This window comes from Ostrea edulis, chromosome 2, assembly GCF_947568905.1.
Source record: "Ostrea edulis chromosome 2, xbOstEdul1.1, whole genome shotgun sequence".
Lineage (NCBI taxonomy): Eukaryota > Metazoa > Mollusca > Bivalvia > Ostreida > Ostreidae > Ostrea > Ostrea edulis.
In genome coordinates, this window is record NC_079165.1 from 62,169,760 (window position 1) to 62,189,345 (window position 19,586).

General features: G+C 34.6%; 2 protein-coding genes across 2 annotated transcripts in view; both read right to left on the minus strand.

The window, feature by feature from the left end:
* LOC125648752 (uncharacterized) overlaps positions 1-19,586 on the minus strand; it is a 232,079-nt gene that overhangs the window by 124,551 nt on the left and 87,942 nt on the right. The window lies entirely within an intron of this gene.
* LOC125648755 (uncharacterized) lies at positions 1,205-8,536 on the minus strand. The gene is made up of 3 exons (XM_056154727.1): positions 5,884-8,536; positions 4,803-4,934; positions 1,205-1,820 (listed from the first exon to the last, which is right to left on the minus strand). Exons 1-3 carry the CDS (start codon positions 5,939-5,941, stop codon positions 1,390-1,392), a joined length of 621 nt encoding a protein of 206 aa, XP_056010702.1. The 5' UTR covers positions 5,942-8,536; the 3' UTR covers positions 1,205-1,389.

Consider the following 19,586-nt stretch of genomic DNA (forward strand, 5'->3'; position numbering starts at 1 on the left):
AAAATAACAGACCAATTCACATGTAACAATTTCATTCGATATTATGATTTAAAACTATAGCATTAAACAATAAACACGAGCGCTGATTATTGATGTATTTTTTTTTATTCATCAAGACATTATAGACAGTTGCTTTTTCAACAAAAATAAAAATGGGAAATATTCGTATCTAGTGATTAGCCATCCAAAAATCACTTAGCTAAACACTACTCTGATTCCATGCACAAGTACTCTGAAATTGAAATAAAAAACATCCTGGATCAAGTTCCTTACTTACAATATATTCGTAGTCTTTGATGATCAGGTCTTACAACAGTCTGTTGGAATTTCCATAAACACAACTTGCGCTCCTTTGTCAGCTGGCCCCTTTTTATATTCTTTTGAAGCAGAGTTTATTCAAAAGCGTCTACGCGACTAGACAAAATCTCTTGCTGTGGCCTTTTACATGACATTTAGATATACATGTATCGACGATGTTTTGTCTATTAACAATAATCATTTTCATTCTGTTGTCGATTTGATATTTCCCTGTGAACTCGAGATAAAAGACACCAGAGTCCTCCACATCTGCTTAGTACTTGGATATTTTATTGAAAATGAATATTAACGGCAAACTAACAACTGAACTATATGACAAACGGGATGATTTCAGCTTCTCCATCGTCAACTTCCCATATTTATGTTGCAATATAATTCTATTATCACCTGCACATGGTTTTTATATCTCTCAACTGATTCGATACGCAAGAGCTTGTTCTGCGTATGATCAGTTTTTAAATCGAGGCAGGCTACTGACAAACAAGATGATCTTGCAGGGGTTTCAACAGTCTCGTTTAAAGTCAGCATTTTGCAAATTGTATGGTCGTTATAATGATCTAGTTTGCCAATACTACATGTACAACCTATCATTGGGTCAAATGCTGTCTGACGTATTTCATATTGATTCTTAGGCCGTTCTTGGCATACTGATTTTGTCTACAGATGATCAAGATATAGGGCTCATGGCGGGTGTGACCGGTCGGCAGGGAATGCGTACTCCTCTTAGGCACCTCATCCTACATGTCGTATATCCAGGGGTTCCTGTTTGCCCAGGTCATTATTTTGCATTCCTTATAGGAGTTATGAGATTGATCACTGCTCGTTATTTTCACCTTTCATGCCTCATAGGATATGCTTTATATGATACAAACAAGACATATTTCAGGAATTATAATTATCTTTTATTAAACTAATATTGATAATAGTATCCTATGGTCCTAAATATATTTAACATATCATTAAGTGCTGCTCACTACCTCAGAATACATCGTGACAGAATATTTACTTCTGTAGTTTAGTTACTTCCGTTATATTGACTATTCTTATACATGTACTTAAGACACTGGTTGGCTAGTTCTTTACATTGCTGATTTCATTGTATATTCCTCTTTGCTCTGGGTCAGAAGTAACGGACAGATGTCTTGGTTTTTGTTCACGATTTCTGTACATTTTGGACCAAATCTGGTATTCCACGGCAACAATCAACAGAACTGACACCGAGGTTCCGAAGAACGTAATAAGAATGACTGACACATAGTTTGTATGTCTGTGTTTCCTTGGCTTTTCATAAAAACCGTCTTCGGATTTTATGTTACGATCAGAGTTCCTGAGGTTGGGTTTTACCTCCTCTCTTCTGCCTTTGGTAAAATCAGTGGTTGGAAAGTTAGTAAGCAGAATACCAGAATCCTCATTAATTGTGCTGTCCTTGTTATTACTATGACCTCTGGGTTGAAAAGAGTTTCCTAATTGCGTGGTCAAAATTGTAGAATCTTTAGCCTCAACTGCAAAAGGATAATAAATGTGTTATTAAAGTACTTTAAATTGTAATTATTGATTGATTGATTGATGTTTTTCGCCACACTCAACAATTTTTCAGTTATCTGGTGGCGCCCAGTTTTTATTGGTGGAATAGAGAACCCAGATACAATGTACCTGGGAAGAGACCACCGACCTTCCGAAAGTAAACTGGGAAACTTTCTCACTTACCGGCGAGAGCGGGATTCGAGCCCTCGCCGACAAAGGTGAGATGCGGCGTGATTTTTGAGCGCGGTGCTCTAACCACTCGTCTACGGAGGCCCAAATGTAATTAAATTACATGTGTAGTATATGTAGGATATATAATCGTAATGTGATAATGGGCTCATATCCTTAAATTGTTTTTCTACCACATTTTCCATATCATTTGTTCAAAGTAAATGTGTTTCCCCATTCAAAGAAATCTCTCTCCTAGCTTATTCCAGAATGCGTCACCTTTGCTAAAAATCTCCAGGGCGAAGCTCCTGACATTTTGATCTACACATAATTTTTTTAATGTTCTGTGTGTATACAAAAGAGAGAGAGAGAGATAGAGAAAATGTGGTTTTATATATGTGGACAGGAATATACCATACCTCAGCTTCTATGATTACCACTTACAATGTAGGCTTGTAATGTTTACAGTCATTGTGGGTGTATGAGATAATCCATGATCAAGAAATAGTTTTGCCCAGACCGGTGCTGTGTATTATATATATATATATATATATATATATATATATATATATATATAAAGCACAGAAAATTTCACTTTATTTGGATACCCACTTCCGCACCATTGACTTGCCTAGATGGTCGAGCGGTCTAGCGCGCTGGTTACATGCTGCTAGGAGATTTGGTTCCGCAGGTCGTGAGTTCAACCCCGGGTAGGGGCGGAAGTGAGTATCCAAATAAAGTGAAATTTTCTGTGCTTTATATTAATTATTTCTTCACTTAGGGCAGGTATGGTCATTTAAGAGTTGATTGCTATTTCTGTGCTTTATATATATCAATAATCAACGAGGAAGGAGGAAATTAATTGGTCTCTAAATGTATGGAACTTGTACAGAATACAATTAAAATCACCTTAATTACGATACAAAACGAGAAATACCTTCATAAATCATCTATACGATTCTTCACTGCATGTACGTCTCGATTGGTAATTAATGTGTTTTGCAAAGTGAGTTATTGATTTTTCTCATTGAAAATACTTCCCATGTGTTTAATTTAACTAGAAAGAGTGCTAAATCTATAAGGACGGTAAGTGCTCATTATACAGTGGAGCCTCGGTAATCCGGACGCCATTAATCCGGACGCTTCACCTTCCGGACGATTTTTCTAGGGAACGGAATTTTTATACGTTATTTTGCATCATTAATCCGGAAATTCGCGTTCCGGATCCGGACGGTCACTTTTTACTACAAAACGTTATAATGCATTGAAAATTGTACCGTTAATCCGGACGGTAATTTTGTTTAGGGAAGGTCTGTGTCGGACAATTTTAGCAAGGCGTAAATTATAAAGAAAACAAGCCAAACTGTCTAATTGAAGCGATTACCTGTACCCTGTCAACACCTCCCTCCAATTAGATTGTGTGTGATGATAGGTCCGTTAGGTGGCACGTGCCGATCGAGACATTGTATTGCCAATTTTCGCACATAAGATCTTTATTGCGTGTAGTGTTGAATTTTGTAAATAAATCTGTAGCATATTAATTTATAGTCTTGATCAATACCTTAATAGTATTAATAAATTAAACATCATGCTGTCATGATAATTTTTTAACTGCTACACATTTCAGTTGTACTGATTCGTAAATTGATATCGGCTTATTCAAATCTAAAGAGTGTAGATTATACTTCTAGATTCTGGATTTTATACTGTTGATTGGCGTGAAATATACATGTATGTTCATGCACATGTAGTATAAGTTTTTAACGTTTAGAATGTCACGTATGTAGAATGTACCTGTGTACGATTGATTCTTGTTACGATATTGTAGCGCTTTATTGCTTTCGAATTTTTAAACTCTGGGTAGAAGTGAGAAAATTACCATTTTAAGGAAAATGACAATTAAATTTTGTATGTACCCGTAATGTTAGTTTCACCCGAGTTTTGTTCCGTTATTATCGCATCATGAAAATAATAGATGCGCGTGGCTAGATCAAAGCAGTAGTAGGTCTTGATATTACGAGCTTAAATGATTTTTGTTCTCCCGATATTGTCTTGGATAATTATAGAACAAGAAATATAAACTCTGGCAGATTGAATTTTGGTTAAAGAATGTTGTCAACTGACATGATAATCACGAAATAAATTTTTATATGAAGTTTGGACGATGAAGATTGTTTTAACAGACCGCCGAACCCGAGAATCGTGACATATGGAAATCACAGGCCTCTTTAAGAAGTAAAAGTGTGATGAAATATTTGAAGTGTAAATGATTATGTTAGTTACTACTGATTAATTTACATATAGTTACATACAGTGCTTCATTATTTGTTTTAGTGCATACGGTACACAGTTTTGTATATTTATTTGTAGGGTTCATATATACGTACAATGTAAGCACAGACAAATACGCTGAACACGTACATTGAATTTTAGTGCTTTGAAATACATGTAAATACATCATAATTTATTTACTAATGCAAATTGTCAAATCCAATGATAGAATGTGTTTAATTCACTATGCATCAATAAAGTAGGCATATATTAGTTACTTATGTAAAGATAGAAAATATGCGATTCAATTATCCGGACGCTTCATTTATCCGGACGATTTTGCTGGGAACCAAAGAGTCCGGATTAACGAGGCTCCACTGTAAATGGATTTTTGTTAAAGATGTGTACTTTCAGTTCACCAGAGTCTACATCACAGAATGTGATGGAAGTTCTATTAAAAACTGACCAACAAAAATATATCCACTATTTTGATTGTTTGCACAACTTGTATTTTTCATTACCTGATATACACGCTGTAGAGATATTACAGATCTCTCGTGAACAGTTACAGACTCCGTCCAAACAACGACGACCAAATGATGGATAAGGGCACTTGTAGATACATTCTGGTCCATAGCAACCCAACGGACAATCTGAAATAGACAATTTTCAAACATTCCTTAGATTTAGACGGTTAAAAATAACAACAAATGGCTTCTTGTAGTAACATGCAATTGTTCGTAGTAGCTAAACGGAACAATTTGCCAAAATCAGTATTGATCTCTGTTCGTTATCTTCATCTTTCATGGAAAGCACGGCCTACACTTACCATGAAACACGTCCGAAATATTTGTATCAGACGCTAACTTAGAATATAAGGACACTTGAATCTTCTGTTGTTGACCATAACGATTTTTGTGACCTTGGATGGTGGTCTTCTGAGAAATATATAGTTTACTGATTAATATAATTATGTTGACGATATTTGTCCAGCCGTTTGAAAGACCACTCGAGAATTTTTCATATCATACAGGTGGTGACTTCATTAGCTGTATTTAGTATAGAAACAAGAAAAGAAATTACTTCACTTTCGGTTGTTAAAACAGAAGTCATTCGCTCCGCCGAGCTTGAAAAATCCACTCATTCATAGCATAATCAATATATACTGATTGTTAACGTTTAATACTAGGGTGACCGTTAAGGACTACAATTCTCTTGTTATACTGTTATACACTTTGTTGTACCGGTAGCTAAGTGGTTGAGTGTTTACTTCGTAACTGGGAGGTCGTGAGATCGAGCCCTACACGTGCCGTAGTCGCATCAACTTATGATAGTAGTGATTGCTCATTCTCCTAACACTCGGAATTTTAAAGTGAGAAACACGGGTCTTTCAGGTAAGACCTTAAAAACTGAGGTCCCGTGTTGCGGCAGGCACTGGCATTTTAAAGAGTCCTCATTGTTACTGCCATAAACGCTAAGCATAGGTCGCTTGTGGTGACGTCTTAATATGAGTGAAAAATTCTAGACGTGACAAACAATTAAAATATAATCTTATAACATATATCATATGATAATGTACAAATAGAACGTAAAGTAACATACCAACACACCTCCCGGTATCTTTCAACCACATGAAATCAGGTCTACATTTTGGAAGCATTTGGTTCTTCCTTGAAATAACATGATATACTTTGTTAAAGGAGATCTTGTAACATTATAAAGTACTATTGGGTAATTTAAGTATGAATTCATATACAACAAAGACTTGCGTATATGTTGTGGGTGGAAAATAAGCCTGAATGAGAAGATGAATCAGTAGACGTGTTACCATATCTGGAAAATACTCTGAAAATAAATTCACTATTGATCTGGATACCAATGTAAGAAGTATCTGTATGGCATGTGTTTAAGGAGAATTCTTCATCACGTGCGGTTTGATATGATCACAACAAAGGAAACATAAATATAATAGAACTTGCTTTACATCATGCGACCAATATGGTTTTTCATGGTAACTATATTGTCACAATTTGACTAGAATGATGATGTCACAATAAAAAAAATAAAGACTGCTTGAATATAGAAGAACCGATTTCATTAACACATAAGAGGTGGAATATGAATCGTATTCCTCCTCACCGAATCGTTTTCCTGGACGATAAGACGTATACGCTATGAAAATTTTCGCTAGCAACATTCCATTGGGGTTAATAGTACATGCATGCTGCCACTCTGTTTCGTTTTATTATAGAATAATGGATAATTATACGACATAATTATTTATTCAGTGCATTTTATTGAAACTTATTCAAACGTTCGAATTTTTATATGAAGTTATACTTAGAAATGATATATATTGTATCAAAGTAATTGTAGAACGAAGTTTGTAAAAGCCATTTCCTCATTAATGCTATGCATTTGTGAACAATGTACGTATTAATGATAAATCTTGATATAGTACGTCTATTTTAACGCGCACCCTTTTTTGATGGCAGACAACTGTTTATGGCATTTTTGTCTGTTTTGGAATTGTATTGGGTTTATGAGGGGTCAACCTAAGATACATATATACTGTACAATTCTTATGACCCCCCTTTTTCCTATGTACATCTTGTTGCAATGCCATTATGGTGCGGGGGGTAAGATTGTACCTAAAATGTGTAATACTCTTTATTTAAGTCCCCCTTTCTGATCCCTATTTTTTTACATGTTAACTATATTTTACTACTTTTCGTTATTTACTTTTCACTTCTACGTGGTGTTACGTGTTGTTTGGCTGCTTTTAACAAAAAACAAGTTCAGTCGCTTGGCAAGAGAAATAAGGAACATAAATGTAGGTATGATCAATGTAGTACGTCTACTTTAGCGGTTGGAAATTCCAACAGAAATGAATGTAAAATGTAAATACGTCTATACATAAGAAATACATTTCGTTTTGAAAATACCTGAGGGTATGAACTGCCAACGCTTCACGCCGCAATACTTTCCATGAATCACTAAGCGTCGCAGTTTATTCTTTTATGCATTTTCATAAATGAAATTCATTTCTTAAATGAATACCATTTTTATCAACTGTCTCCTGATATGAAACAGTTGGAAAGATATAAATGCAGATCACTTTACGACTATCCTGCATCATATATACTAAATCTCTTTCTCGGTTCTAAATATTTATATATATTTGGAACGGTACGATAATGTGAAGTAAAGTAAACTATTCCTAAATGCAGGGAAAATGTGAAATGCTAGGAACTCTTCTTTACAGATTGATTTGGATTACTGATTAAACCATTTACCTGATTAACATCCAGGATTCACAGCGGGTGTGACCTGTCAACTGTGGAGGTTTACTTCTCCTTGGCACCTGCTATCACCATAGGCCCGTGTTTGCCCTGCTCTCAATTCGGGGTATTTTTTCTTGAAAGGATTTATGAGATCGATCACTGTACGTTATTTCATCTTCTCGTTCCAATATGCACATGCATGACTCTGGGTCGGAAATGCCTTGAGTTTTCTTGATGCTCTTAAACTAAATTTGGTAATATATAGCAACAACTGACGACAAACATTTCAAAGGTTCCAACAAACGGTACAAGAAAAGATGATACATATACTTAGCAAAACAGAAACTTGTTAAATCAGTTCAATTTGTTGTTAGTTGTTAACTTATCAAAAGACATACATGTAATCACAGGAAATTTTAGTGGTAATGACAAGATACCATTCTCTTTCATGATAATATACATAAAGATAAATTCAATGTGCACTAACCATGATAAAAAAAATTAAAACAGCGCCAAGCATGACCTATATCTACACTTAACACTGTGACACAGAGAGGCCATGTAAGAACACATCCTTGAAAGTCATTCCATTCTTATTCCAGTATCTTTATCAGTTCCTTCAGAGTTTGCGTCTGACTTCCTGAGCTATGGTCCCTGCCAGAAATAACGTGCATTGCAACAGAAAACAAAGGCAGAGCATTTGTGGTTGGTATTTGTTTTACGAGAATTTTTCACTCATATCAAGACGTTACCAGCTGTAGGTGAGGTACCACAAATTTAGAAGCATGCTTAACATTTAGGGCCGTGCCTGTGTCTTATTTGTGTTTGTAAGAGCAGACACACAACGTTGTGAATGCGAGATGTAAAGTCAAAGCAGTTAGTATGGACAAAGTTAATAATATCGATCAGGATCAATAATATACAACCAGATAGCTCTAGGTACTCGGTAAAGAAAAGATTAATGTAAATAATTTAAGAGAATTTGAATTCAAAAGCATTTTTTTCTTTAAATAAACTATGAAAATTCTTTTCTTATTATTGATGAACAACATAATTGATTTAAGATACCATGTACTTACCGAAGTTACTATATTTCAAAACCATATACCGCACCATATCGGTTTTAAATACCTCTCTAAAATATATGAGTCAGCGACTCCGAAATGTTCGTGTGGTCTTTGAGCGTCAAAGAACGGTGTTGGGGTATATATGCTAATGAGAGCAAGCGACAATAGTCCAACATATAATAAAAGTGCATGCATTTATGTGTCATGGTATTTAAAGCATGAACTTCATCTATTGCATTCACAAAAGGGCTAATAAAGTCGGCACCGTTGAAGAAGCATGTTTCTGCACTCCAATAGGCTATGCGTTATGCATGGTACATGTAAATACAATGTAGGATTACGAAATTTACAAAGAAAAATAATTAACACATGAACACTGATACCTTGCAATCCCCTCATGATATTGTTAAATACCTTTATAATTTGTACAACTATTGTTTCGCAGCCTTTGATGTACATTATCTTCGGATTTCTTCTCATAATCAGAGTTCCTCTGATTGGGTTTCAGCTCCTCTTTTCCTGTTTCACTAAAATCAGTGGTTTGAAAATTGGTTACTGAATTCTCATTAATCGCGTTGTCCTTGCCATTATTATGATCCCCAGTGTAGAAAGCGTTTCCCGTTGATGTGGACAATATAGTAGCATGTTTCAGCTGAACTGCAAAAAGTAAATAAACCGTCACAGAAGTTTCCCAAACGTCCCCCATCTCATAAGTGGTGTTTTTTGTTTATTTAAGTCGAATTAAATCCTTCACGCATAATATATATTGCAAGCTTACGTTACAAGTCTTGATATATAGAGATTTTAATGAAAAATTAGAAAATAAGAGTAAGTGAAAAATAGGAGGTCAAAGAACGTACGTGTATACACGTGTATGCATATGTACCTCTGCAAACGAATTATCTCACATTGTAGGTTTTTGTAGTATGTAAATGTACCTATGATGTCAATATCATTTCACTTCCACTTCTCTCATTCATACGACAGTTACAGGTATTTACATATTAACCAATCAGAATACTGTGCACGTGCTTGTGTAAGTGATTTTGTCGACATTAATTAGAAGAAAGTCTGGAAATATATCCGCAACAAAAATTTCAAAACAATTCATTAAAATTTCAAAAATGCTATAGATCAATATTTAATTTTATATGTTAAAAATACAACGCATTCAACGCTCACAAATTTGACTTAACCTGCCCTGAAAACTTCATTTTATTCGAATCTTTAATCAGAAAGTTATGGCCATTTTAGTACCCCTACAATATGCGTACACATGCGCACATGGATACGACTCAGCACTATTGTGAATGTCATTCAACGGGTATTCGTATCATATACCTATAATAAATTATATAATGTTTCCGTCATTTATTAGGAAGTTATGGTGATTTTATAATTGACGGAAGTCTTGCTTTTAGAGTTTTATTCAATATCAGCTGTTATGACATTATCTTGCATGAAATAAAAAATGAACTTTTGTTTAATAAATCTTGATTAATGATTTCCCACACATAACTCAATTTCTTCAGAATATCGTTTCATACATGATGACCTTTTTAACGTTGTTCTGGGTGTTTCCATTTTCAAATGGAAAATTTACATATTTTAAATTTACTTAGAAAATATATTCACTTTTAAGAATGCTGCAAAATTAATGCGATATACAATAGATATTAATCTGAGAAAATAGCAAGCTTCTTTAATATTTGAATATTACAGTTGGTTTCAATGTAGTACATGTAGCATTTTTTTTATGTACAGTGTATAATGGAATCAAACATATCACGTGAGCAAGTAGTTTACGAAGTTCGCTTTCCGGCATTCATCTGTAGAAAACATTTAGGGGTGGAAGTTCTTTTTTCCAAAGCCCACCCCCCCCCTCTCTCTCTCTCTCTCTCATATACATGTATTTGCATTACAGTGGATTGTACATGTATACATGTATGTTACGTTAAATCTTGCTTTCAAGACAAGTGATAATACATGAACCCGTATATAAAACGACAAATAGAAGTACCACTACAATCAGTATGCTTAAAAATTGAATATTCCGCACTAATAATATGTAAAAGAAATCTGATAGCATATACCTTTTGTACAATATAATTTTTGCGTTGATATCTTTGAATAGGATGGGTATTATACACTGACAGTACATGCATAAACTTATACAGAAAACGGGTAATTATTGGTCATGTAAAAGTGACCATAAAACAAAGCGTTACCCCGATATTTGATCATAGACACGCGGTAGTGCCAAACTTGCCCCGATCGTCGGAATTGTGTTGAGATGTTTGATAAAACTAGAAAGTGTACAATGGATCTATTTCTGAATTAATGCTTTCTTCCTTAACCATGTGCTTTCCTGCGAAGTATATCTAGGAATTAATATACATGTATTATGCAAAAACGTACCTCGACCATTTATATTGCCGTTCGGTAGCCTACAACCGATCACAACTTCGCCTACACCCCGCATGTTAGGGTATACTCGGTGTATTATTTATCAAAAGTTTGTATCTACATTTGTATCTGTGAAATTCGCCATATTCAACGCATGCACGTGCGGACGAAGAGTTAAGCTTCTTTTGGTAAATGCTACGCATTCAAATTCAATCATTAGTGTTGATAAATCACACGCCGTTAATGATAACGTGAATTTTCACTACAAATTGCAAACGCTGGCAGATAATCGTCTGTGCAGGTATCACACCGGTAATTATTTTCTCTATATATCAGTTTACAAAATTGATGCCGAATAACGCAGTCGGACACGTTCTATGTTACCTATCTCGCCTGCCGACACCAGAAAATCAACACCCTACGCGGCATTTTCGAAAATAAATTACCCGCAAACAAGACTACCCTCAAATTCACGTGTTTTTCACATGTGTGTAAATAGCCGGAGTGCAACTCAGGAAGTAGCCTCAGCTACCAACAGCAAATAGTTCCTTTGTATACACTTGGTTATTTTTACAAATTACACAAAATATCCTGATCAGGGGTACAAAAATTAAGAGAAAAGAAGAAGAGGAAATGAGAAAAATCGTGCAAGGAAAAAAATATTTCTTTAAATATATGGAACTACAATTGACTAAGTTCATTTTGATTGGACAATTACCGGTGTGATACCAGCACTCGTGATGGAAACGAATCGGTTCGTTGTAATGGGAACTTCGATCCCGATAATTACAAAATTTCTTAAATATCTTGTTTTACCTATTCGGTATGATTATGTACGATATTTTGTTATCTTATTTTCAAAATAAATAAATAAAAATACATTGATATAATCATTAACGAAGAATATAAAGTTCACAAGTTAATGCACAAACATTTTATTGAAATGAATCCAATAATATCTTTTTTATCATTTTCCCGAAATTTTTCAATATATTCAAAGAGGTATTTCTATGGGGAAACAAATAATGTTCTACTAATTAACTAAAGTGTCTCAAAGTAGTTTTCAAAATGTGTTTCCCCCATTAAAACCAGGAAGTGTTGTGGAACGGAAGTGATTGATTAATTGTATATCGCTGAAAGTCACGCTTTAGAATTTCACTCACTATTACCGGTAAAGTGCTGCAAAATGTAGGTCTATGCTAGGCGCTTATAGTCTTTGAGCAGGGAGGGATACATACTGAGCAGAGAGGGATACCTGTATCTAAAACATTTTTGTTACGCAATCTTTTGTCCTTTTAGTCTTTTATATAGAAGAAAGTCAACTTGTAGTGAAAAGGTTACCTGGAGGTGTCCAATAAGTTGACAATTGCTGTCCATTATTTTTAATATAGGACAGATAATAATAAAAAATGCTGATACTGTCCGTTCTTAAAAATAATGGACAGTAATTGTCAACTTATTGGACAGTGCCAGGTAAACTCAATAACTTATTACATGTCTACAGGTAGGCTGAAAATATAAGTGAAAGACAATACATAAGTCAAAGAGATACAAATTTAATTTAAAATTCCCTACCAGTAAGAATCAACACAAATATCGAAAAAGTCACTGAAACACTTAAAACAATATTTTCCCTTAGTAGAATTCTCTGCTCCAACTTTAAGATTCACCATTTTTAAAATTCCATTATCCGTTATTACAATGTATATCGCATCAAAACTTAGATTTGGAAGACATATTTCCATGCTGTATTTGAATTTCACTGGATCCAGAGGCACATTCCGAAACTTCTTCAAAACGTTTTTTTATTTTAAGTTTTCTTTATTAGCATATCCTAATTCTGAAATATTATTTTCGCTTTAATGAATATTTTCATTTCATTTCACGAGATTGACGTACTGAGTTCTTTTGGCTGGCGTTAATCATTTTCTCATCCAAATATTCGAAAACATAATGCTTTTCAGATCAAAATTTGGCTCCAAAACTTTCTCACCCTCCATATCCAGAATATAACACTCATAAAGATAGTACTCGCAGTACTTTCATTAAAATCCTTAAATTTTGATTGTGCAATGAAAATGCTCTCCCCATCATAGGACGACATGTTGATATGACTCAGTACTACAGAGTGAATGAATATAGAACCCACAGTACAAGATACCCCTGATTACTTACCTGACACTGTCCAATAAGTGAAGAAAAGAAACAGACTTCTACGTACGACTGGTTATATTGTCAGATTATTAGTCAAGTCAATCTAGCTCATATATGAGCAAAACCTCAAACTAATTGCAACAGAAATGAAATTTTGATTATTCATGCAAGAAAACACATGCAAACAACATATTAAAAATCGGCTTTTGTATTTCAATGGGAAAATTGGAATTTTGGGGTAAAATGATGTTTTTTCATGAAAATCGCTAAAAACTGGAAATTGAAGAAAAGGTCCATTTCATGTAACATGCAGTAAAAATAAGTTTCATATTTCAAATGTTCGATTAAAATATTTTTACAGCAGAATATATTCTTTCATTGACTGTAATTTTTGGGTAAAATCTTGCTTTTTTAAATATAATTGTTAAAGATTGAAATTTTAAGAGGAAAGCCCACAATTTTTCATACATTTAAGGCTACCAATAAAAAATTGAGGTTAGGATTTATTTTAAAAACTGTTCAACAAGTAAGATATATAGATTATTGGCAATATATATGAAAAATACCATTTTAGGTTGGAAAACCTACCTTTTCCTAAAACAAAAATAGTGAAAAACTGGAAATGATAGGAAAATTAATGACTGTTTTATAGAAGATATGACATTGATCTTATAAATTTAAGAAGAAAACGTCCAAATGCACAACTAAACTTTTCTGCACCAAAATTTATTTTCCCTTTCCGAATTTTGGGCTGAAATCTTCATTTTCCAACAAAAATCGTTAAAATCTGGATTTTGGAAGAACATACTCTTTCCTGTCAATTAGGCATATATGAGTTACCACATGAAGATTTATACATTAAAATAAACTGTTAACAAGTGCCCCTTAAAAAAATTGTCTGTTAAAGATGACCTACAATTTTTGCAGTTACTCCCCTTACATCGGAAGTAGGAGGCGCGCTTACCATTCCGGTCCTATGTTTCACATATTTTAAAACAAACAGTGTATAGTAAAGCTTACGTTACCAAATTCTTTCTTAAGCTGAGTTTTAACAGTTTGTACATCATCTATGACGAAACAAGGTTCAGTTTCTTCGATTTTATAAAGAAATCTTTAATACGTGCACTTCGTCAAATTCTAGAAGGAGGGGGGGGGGGGGAGAGAGATAGCCGTATTTGATGTTTAGTTCTATCCAAATTATTGTGCAATTAATACCAAGAATTTCAGAAGTAAACTGTTTTAAAAACAATGGACACATAAAATTAAAAGCAAAATGAATCAGGCACGCAGCATCGTAAAAAATAATGGGGGTGAAGATAATTTCACAATATTGCCTGAAAATTGACAAGTAAATTTTAATCCAAAGTTATAAAAATCCTTGATGGTGTGTGTGTGTGGGTGGGGTGGGGGGCTAAGGTTGTTCCCTCAGTTCAATTTTACACTTCCACTGTGTACAGTTCACGACAATGCTATTTTTAAAAAAAAGAGGGAGGTCAACCAATCTGTCTAAAAATCGACCTCTGTACGTAAAAATTTATCACCTTTCCATGTAATGATAAAAGGGGGTAGAGCCATTGTTGCTACGTGTCTGATAATTATATAAGTGAACATTTGAGTAATTGCAGTACAGTTCAGTCCATGTTTTTACAAGTACAATATGCCTTGCATTTACAACGAATAACGTTCAAAAGTTTATCTGGTGCGACTTGTAATTTAGTTTTAACGGGTACAAGAATTGCTGAAAGCAGTGATAAGCCCCAGTTCGAAGGATCCAAATTAATCATTTCTTTAGTCCACTCTATGACTTAAAAAAATTCTTGCAGTGCTCCTCTTCTGCAGCTGTAGTTAATAGTTAGTGGCAATGACTGAACTTATATAAAAATGATATTGTGTTAAACAATACTTCACAAAGCAAATATCCTATAAGTGTCTGTATGGTATTCCATCGTACAAAGTCGATATGACATCGACACCAGAAGATATCTTTTTCTCTATGGAATCATCATTTAGGAAGGTGAAGATAACGAACATTGATCCATCTCGTACCTCCTATAAGCAATACAAAATAGAGAGGTGGGCAAACACGGACCCCTGGATATACCAGAAGTGGGAGCAGGTGCCTATGAGGAGTAAGCACCCCCTGTTGACCGGTTACACCCGCTGTGAGCTCTATATCTTAATCAGGCAAACGGAGTTACCCTTATTCAATATCATTGTGCCAAAACGGCCTAACAATCGATATGAAACAAGTCAGACAGATTTGACCCAATGATAGGTTGCATTGGCAAAATAGATTGTTATAACGACCATAGAATTTGCGAAATGCTGACTTTAAACGAGACAGTTGAAACCCCTGCACCATCAACTTGTTTGTCAATAGCCTGCCTCCATTTAAAAACTAATCATATACATAATTTATTCGCGATTTGTCTACATTTTGACATTCCATTGCTTTCTTAAGTATACAGGACCCGTTCCGATGCCGAACATTCTTGACGTGTCGCATCCTGTGAATGCATATAGAAATGGCAAGGATTGACAAACTTCGTTTCCTAAAAAGATGTCTGGTTTTAACGATATTCTTCACTTAGGGGCAAGATCAAAAGTTCAATGTCTCACAAAAAACTAAGTTCACATAGTTTTCACCAAGACCCCCCCCCCTTAAAACTTAATAGGACAAATGTTGAAACTAATCGAATAACAAGAAAAGAAACGTACGATTATGAATAACACTCTGTTTACCTTTTCTACTTTTTATTCACAAATGAAAGTGTATATTAAATCTATTAAATGTTCATTAATATGTGTTAAATAGTATGTGGTATTCAACAGTCGCTTGTGTTTTTCCTTTTTCCACTAAAGTGTAATCGATGTCAGATGACAGAAACTTACGGGAGTTTTTATCCCCCCCCCCCTAACTAATTGAATTTAAATTTTCAACCGACATTGATCTCGTCCCTTAGGGCAGTTATTTTTATTTCAGAGTTCGTTGATATTTCTGTGCTTTATATAAAGACATTTCAAATACAATGTGAATTTTGTATGATCCTCTAAAATTTACAATAAATAACTATCCCATTTCTATTCTCAATGATCGTGTGCCAGCGTGGCGAGAATTCCATCTTCATCGAAAACAAGTTTTGTCTTGAATAGATGGCCGAGCGGTCTAGCGCGCTGGTCGCATGCTGCTAGGAGATGTGGTTCCGCAGGTCGTGAGCCCAATACTAATTAGAAAGAGTAACTACTAGATTTTACATCAAATCATGATACTATGCGCAAGTGTTTACTTACATTGATTTTTATTATTCATATTATCGATGTTTTATTATCATTATTATTACCCATGGATGACTCCCCAAACCTGAATTTGAAAAAGAAAAGCAAAATTACTTTATTTACTTAGTTTTATAAAAGTTGTTAATACAAAACACTTGCTCAAATGATGAAGATACAAAATAACTGAAACTTTTAACCTGCATGGCTTTCCATACTTTTTTTTAAAAATAAATGTAATTCCCCCTTGTAAATTGGCACTAATTCCTTAAGATTTCATTTATAATTGACTATTCATAACTTTTAAAGTAAATATTGTGTTTCATGATTAAAGTTAATTCAGTAAAGGGTCAAACAAAATATTTTGAAGCTTTGTTCCGAAAGAATGGAAGTCGACAAAGAATATGAGATGCTGAGCAATATTGTATGTATATAGAAAGTCTTAAAATCACCTTTTTAATACAACTGTTAAGCTGTTTAATCGCATTTTTTATTACATGCACTTTAAATCGTCGTGTATAACTTTATTCCGATGACTGTCACAGTTAAGTTACTCCCCTTTACGTATACGGCGTGCCGTAAACACCACAAAATATCGATGGTTTACTAAAACATTTAATATTTCCCATTGTCTGATTTTTCGTATGTTGTTAACCACGCTTATGTTTATTAAATTCCATCAAGTTTGTTTCTGTTGCAATTACTTTGAGGTGATTTGCTAGATTGACTAGACTATATTCAAAAATAGCTTCATTCATGATCATCATCGTCAATGGTTTTACCTGAGCCAGTCCATTCTTAGAACAAGTGATGTGATGTTTTAATTAGGATATAAGTCTTAAACTGTCCATTCTGTAAGAGAAAGAACTGATCAAGGCCGTAGTAGGGCCTCGATCAGCTCTTTCTCTCACAAAATGGACAGTTTTTGGACAATATATACGTTACGTAATGGATAAATAACGAGATGGTTTTGAATAGCTCAGAGAAAGCATTACCAACGATCGAAGGCCCGAGGTGAGGATGTTTTCTCTGAACTCTTTAACACTATCGAGTCAAGTATCTTTAATTTTAAAAAATCCCTTAATTTAGCTTCTGCTCATAGAAACCATTCAACTATTCACTTGCTAAAATGCAATGAGAGCACTCTGAACAGTCAGGTGACAGATATGGTCTGTTACATGGAACCATTCATCTATTCAACAGTAATATTGTCTACGAAAAAAAGAGAAATTGATTTCTTACACAAATTAAATCTAAAGAAGTTAGCTACGGTGAGGATATAGATACTGTTCTTAATGATATTATTTTGGGATTTACAATCTGAGAGAAATTAAAGTGTGTTGATAGTGATACATGTATATCTGATAAAGAATTGGAATTGGATTCCAACGGAGTTTTAAATGAGTTCCTAGTAGAAAATACCAGTACCTTTTAGAAAGATGAGAAAAAGAATACTATTCTTTTTGTGACACCTACATGTAATTGCTGGTTATCAATACATTTTAATTTAAAATGTGTTAATCACGGAATGCGATGCAAGTGTTATTTAACACTGATCAAGAATAGATACATCTACTACTTTCATTGTAGATCCTTGTATTTTTCATTACCTGACATACACCCTGTAGAGACATTACAGAACTCTCGTGGACAGTTACAGACTCCGTTTAAACAACGACGACCAAATGATGGATAAGGGCACTTGTAGATACATTCTGGTCCATAGTAACCGAACGGACATTCTGAAATAGACAATTTTCAAACATTTGTTAGATTTAGATTTATAAAATGTAGCAAAGTTGACTTTTTGTAATAGTATGTAGTTGTTCTTAAATGAACACCAGAGTGCACTAATCTGATATAATCTTGTATATCTTCTCATGTTTATGTACTGCTAGGGTAAAATATTCACCTTGTGAACAATTTCATAAATCCAATAAAGAATACAAAATTTGAGAACAAGGCAAAGACGAAGCTTTGGAAACGCCAGAGGTGATATCATGTGCCTAAAAGGAGTAAACATTCCCTCTTGACCGGTCACATTCGCAGTGACCCCATTGTCTTGGTCAGGAAATCAAAATCAGTATGGAAAGTACGGCCTAACAATTGTCATGAAACACGACAGATAATATATGTATCTGACCTGAACTTTAGAATATTATGACAGTTGAAACAAGGGCTGCTATCACCAAACAGATTTTTGTGACCATGAACGATGATATTCAGAGAAATATAAAGTTTACTGATTAATAACTGTTGAGAACTATTTGTCCAGCCGTTTAAAAGCCCACTCAAAACATTTTCACTCATATAGACTTCACAAGCTGTATATAATACATGTACAAATATATAGAAGATATGTAGAAACAAGAAAATAAATTCGCGTCACTTGTTTTTAAAACAATTAACTGAGCTTGAAAGATCCACTCACTCATTGCATGATCATTTTATACCTAATTTTAATGTGTGATACTCGTGTGAACGTTAAGGAATTGTTATACTGTAATACACAGGAGTCTATTATTATACTGTAATACACAGGAGTCTATTGTTATACTGTTATACACAGGAGTCTATTGTTGTACTGTTATACACGTGTTTGTACCGGTAGCTTAATGCTAGAGCGTTCACTTCGGAACCGGGAGATTGTGAGATCGAGTCCCGATTGTGGCATGGTCGATTTAAACCTAAGACGTATACAGGTAGTGATTGTTCCATCGCCAAACGCTCGGTATCTAGACTGATTGATTTTATATTGTTTAACGTCCCACTCGAGAATTTTTCACTCATATGGAGACTTCACCATTGTGAAGGGCTGCAAAATTTAGGCTTATGCTCGGCACTTATTGCCTTTGAGCAGGGGGTATCTTTATCGTGCCACACCTGCAGTGACACGGGACCTCGATTTTTGCGGTGCCATCCGAAGGACCGCCCCATTTAGTCACCTCTTACGACAAGGAATGGCTACGGAGGACCTATTCTAACTCGGATCCTTCGGATATGACCTTAAAAAAGGAGGTCCCGTGTCGCGGCAAGCATTGGAACGTTGAAGAATCCCCCCCCCCTGCTACTGGCATGAACGCTAACCATTGGTGTTTTGTGGTGACGTCTTTCTCTGAGT

Excerpts from the sequence above, each read along its gene's own strand:
- LOC125648755 (XM_056154727.1), bottom strand. The coding sequence starts at position 5,941 with ATGCTTCCAAAATGTAGACCTGATTTCATGTGGTTGAAAGATACCGGG. Across the intron at positions 4,935-5,883 it reads AGATACCGGGAGGTGTGTTG|ATTGTCCGTTGGGTTGCTAT; the intron begins GTATGTTACTTT and ends TGTCTATTTCAG. Across the intron at positions 1,821-4,802 it reads CTCTACAGCGTGTATATCAG|TTGAGGCTAAAGATTCTACA; the intron begins GTAATGAAAAAT and ends ATCCTTTTGCAG.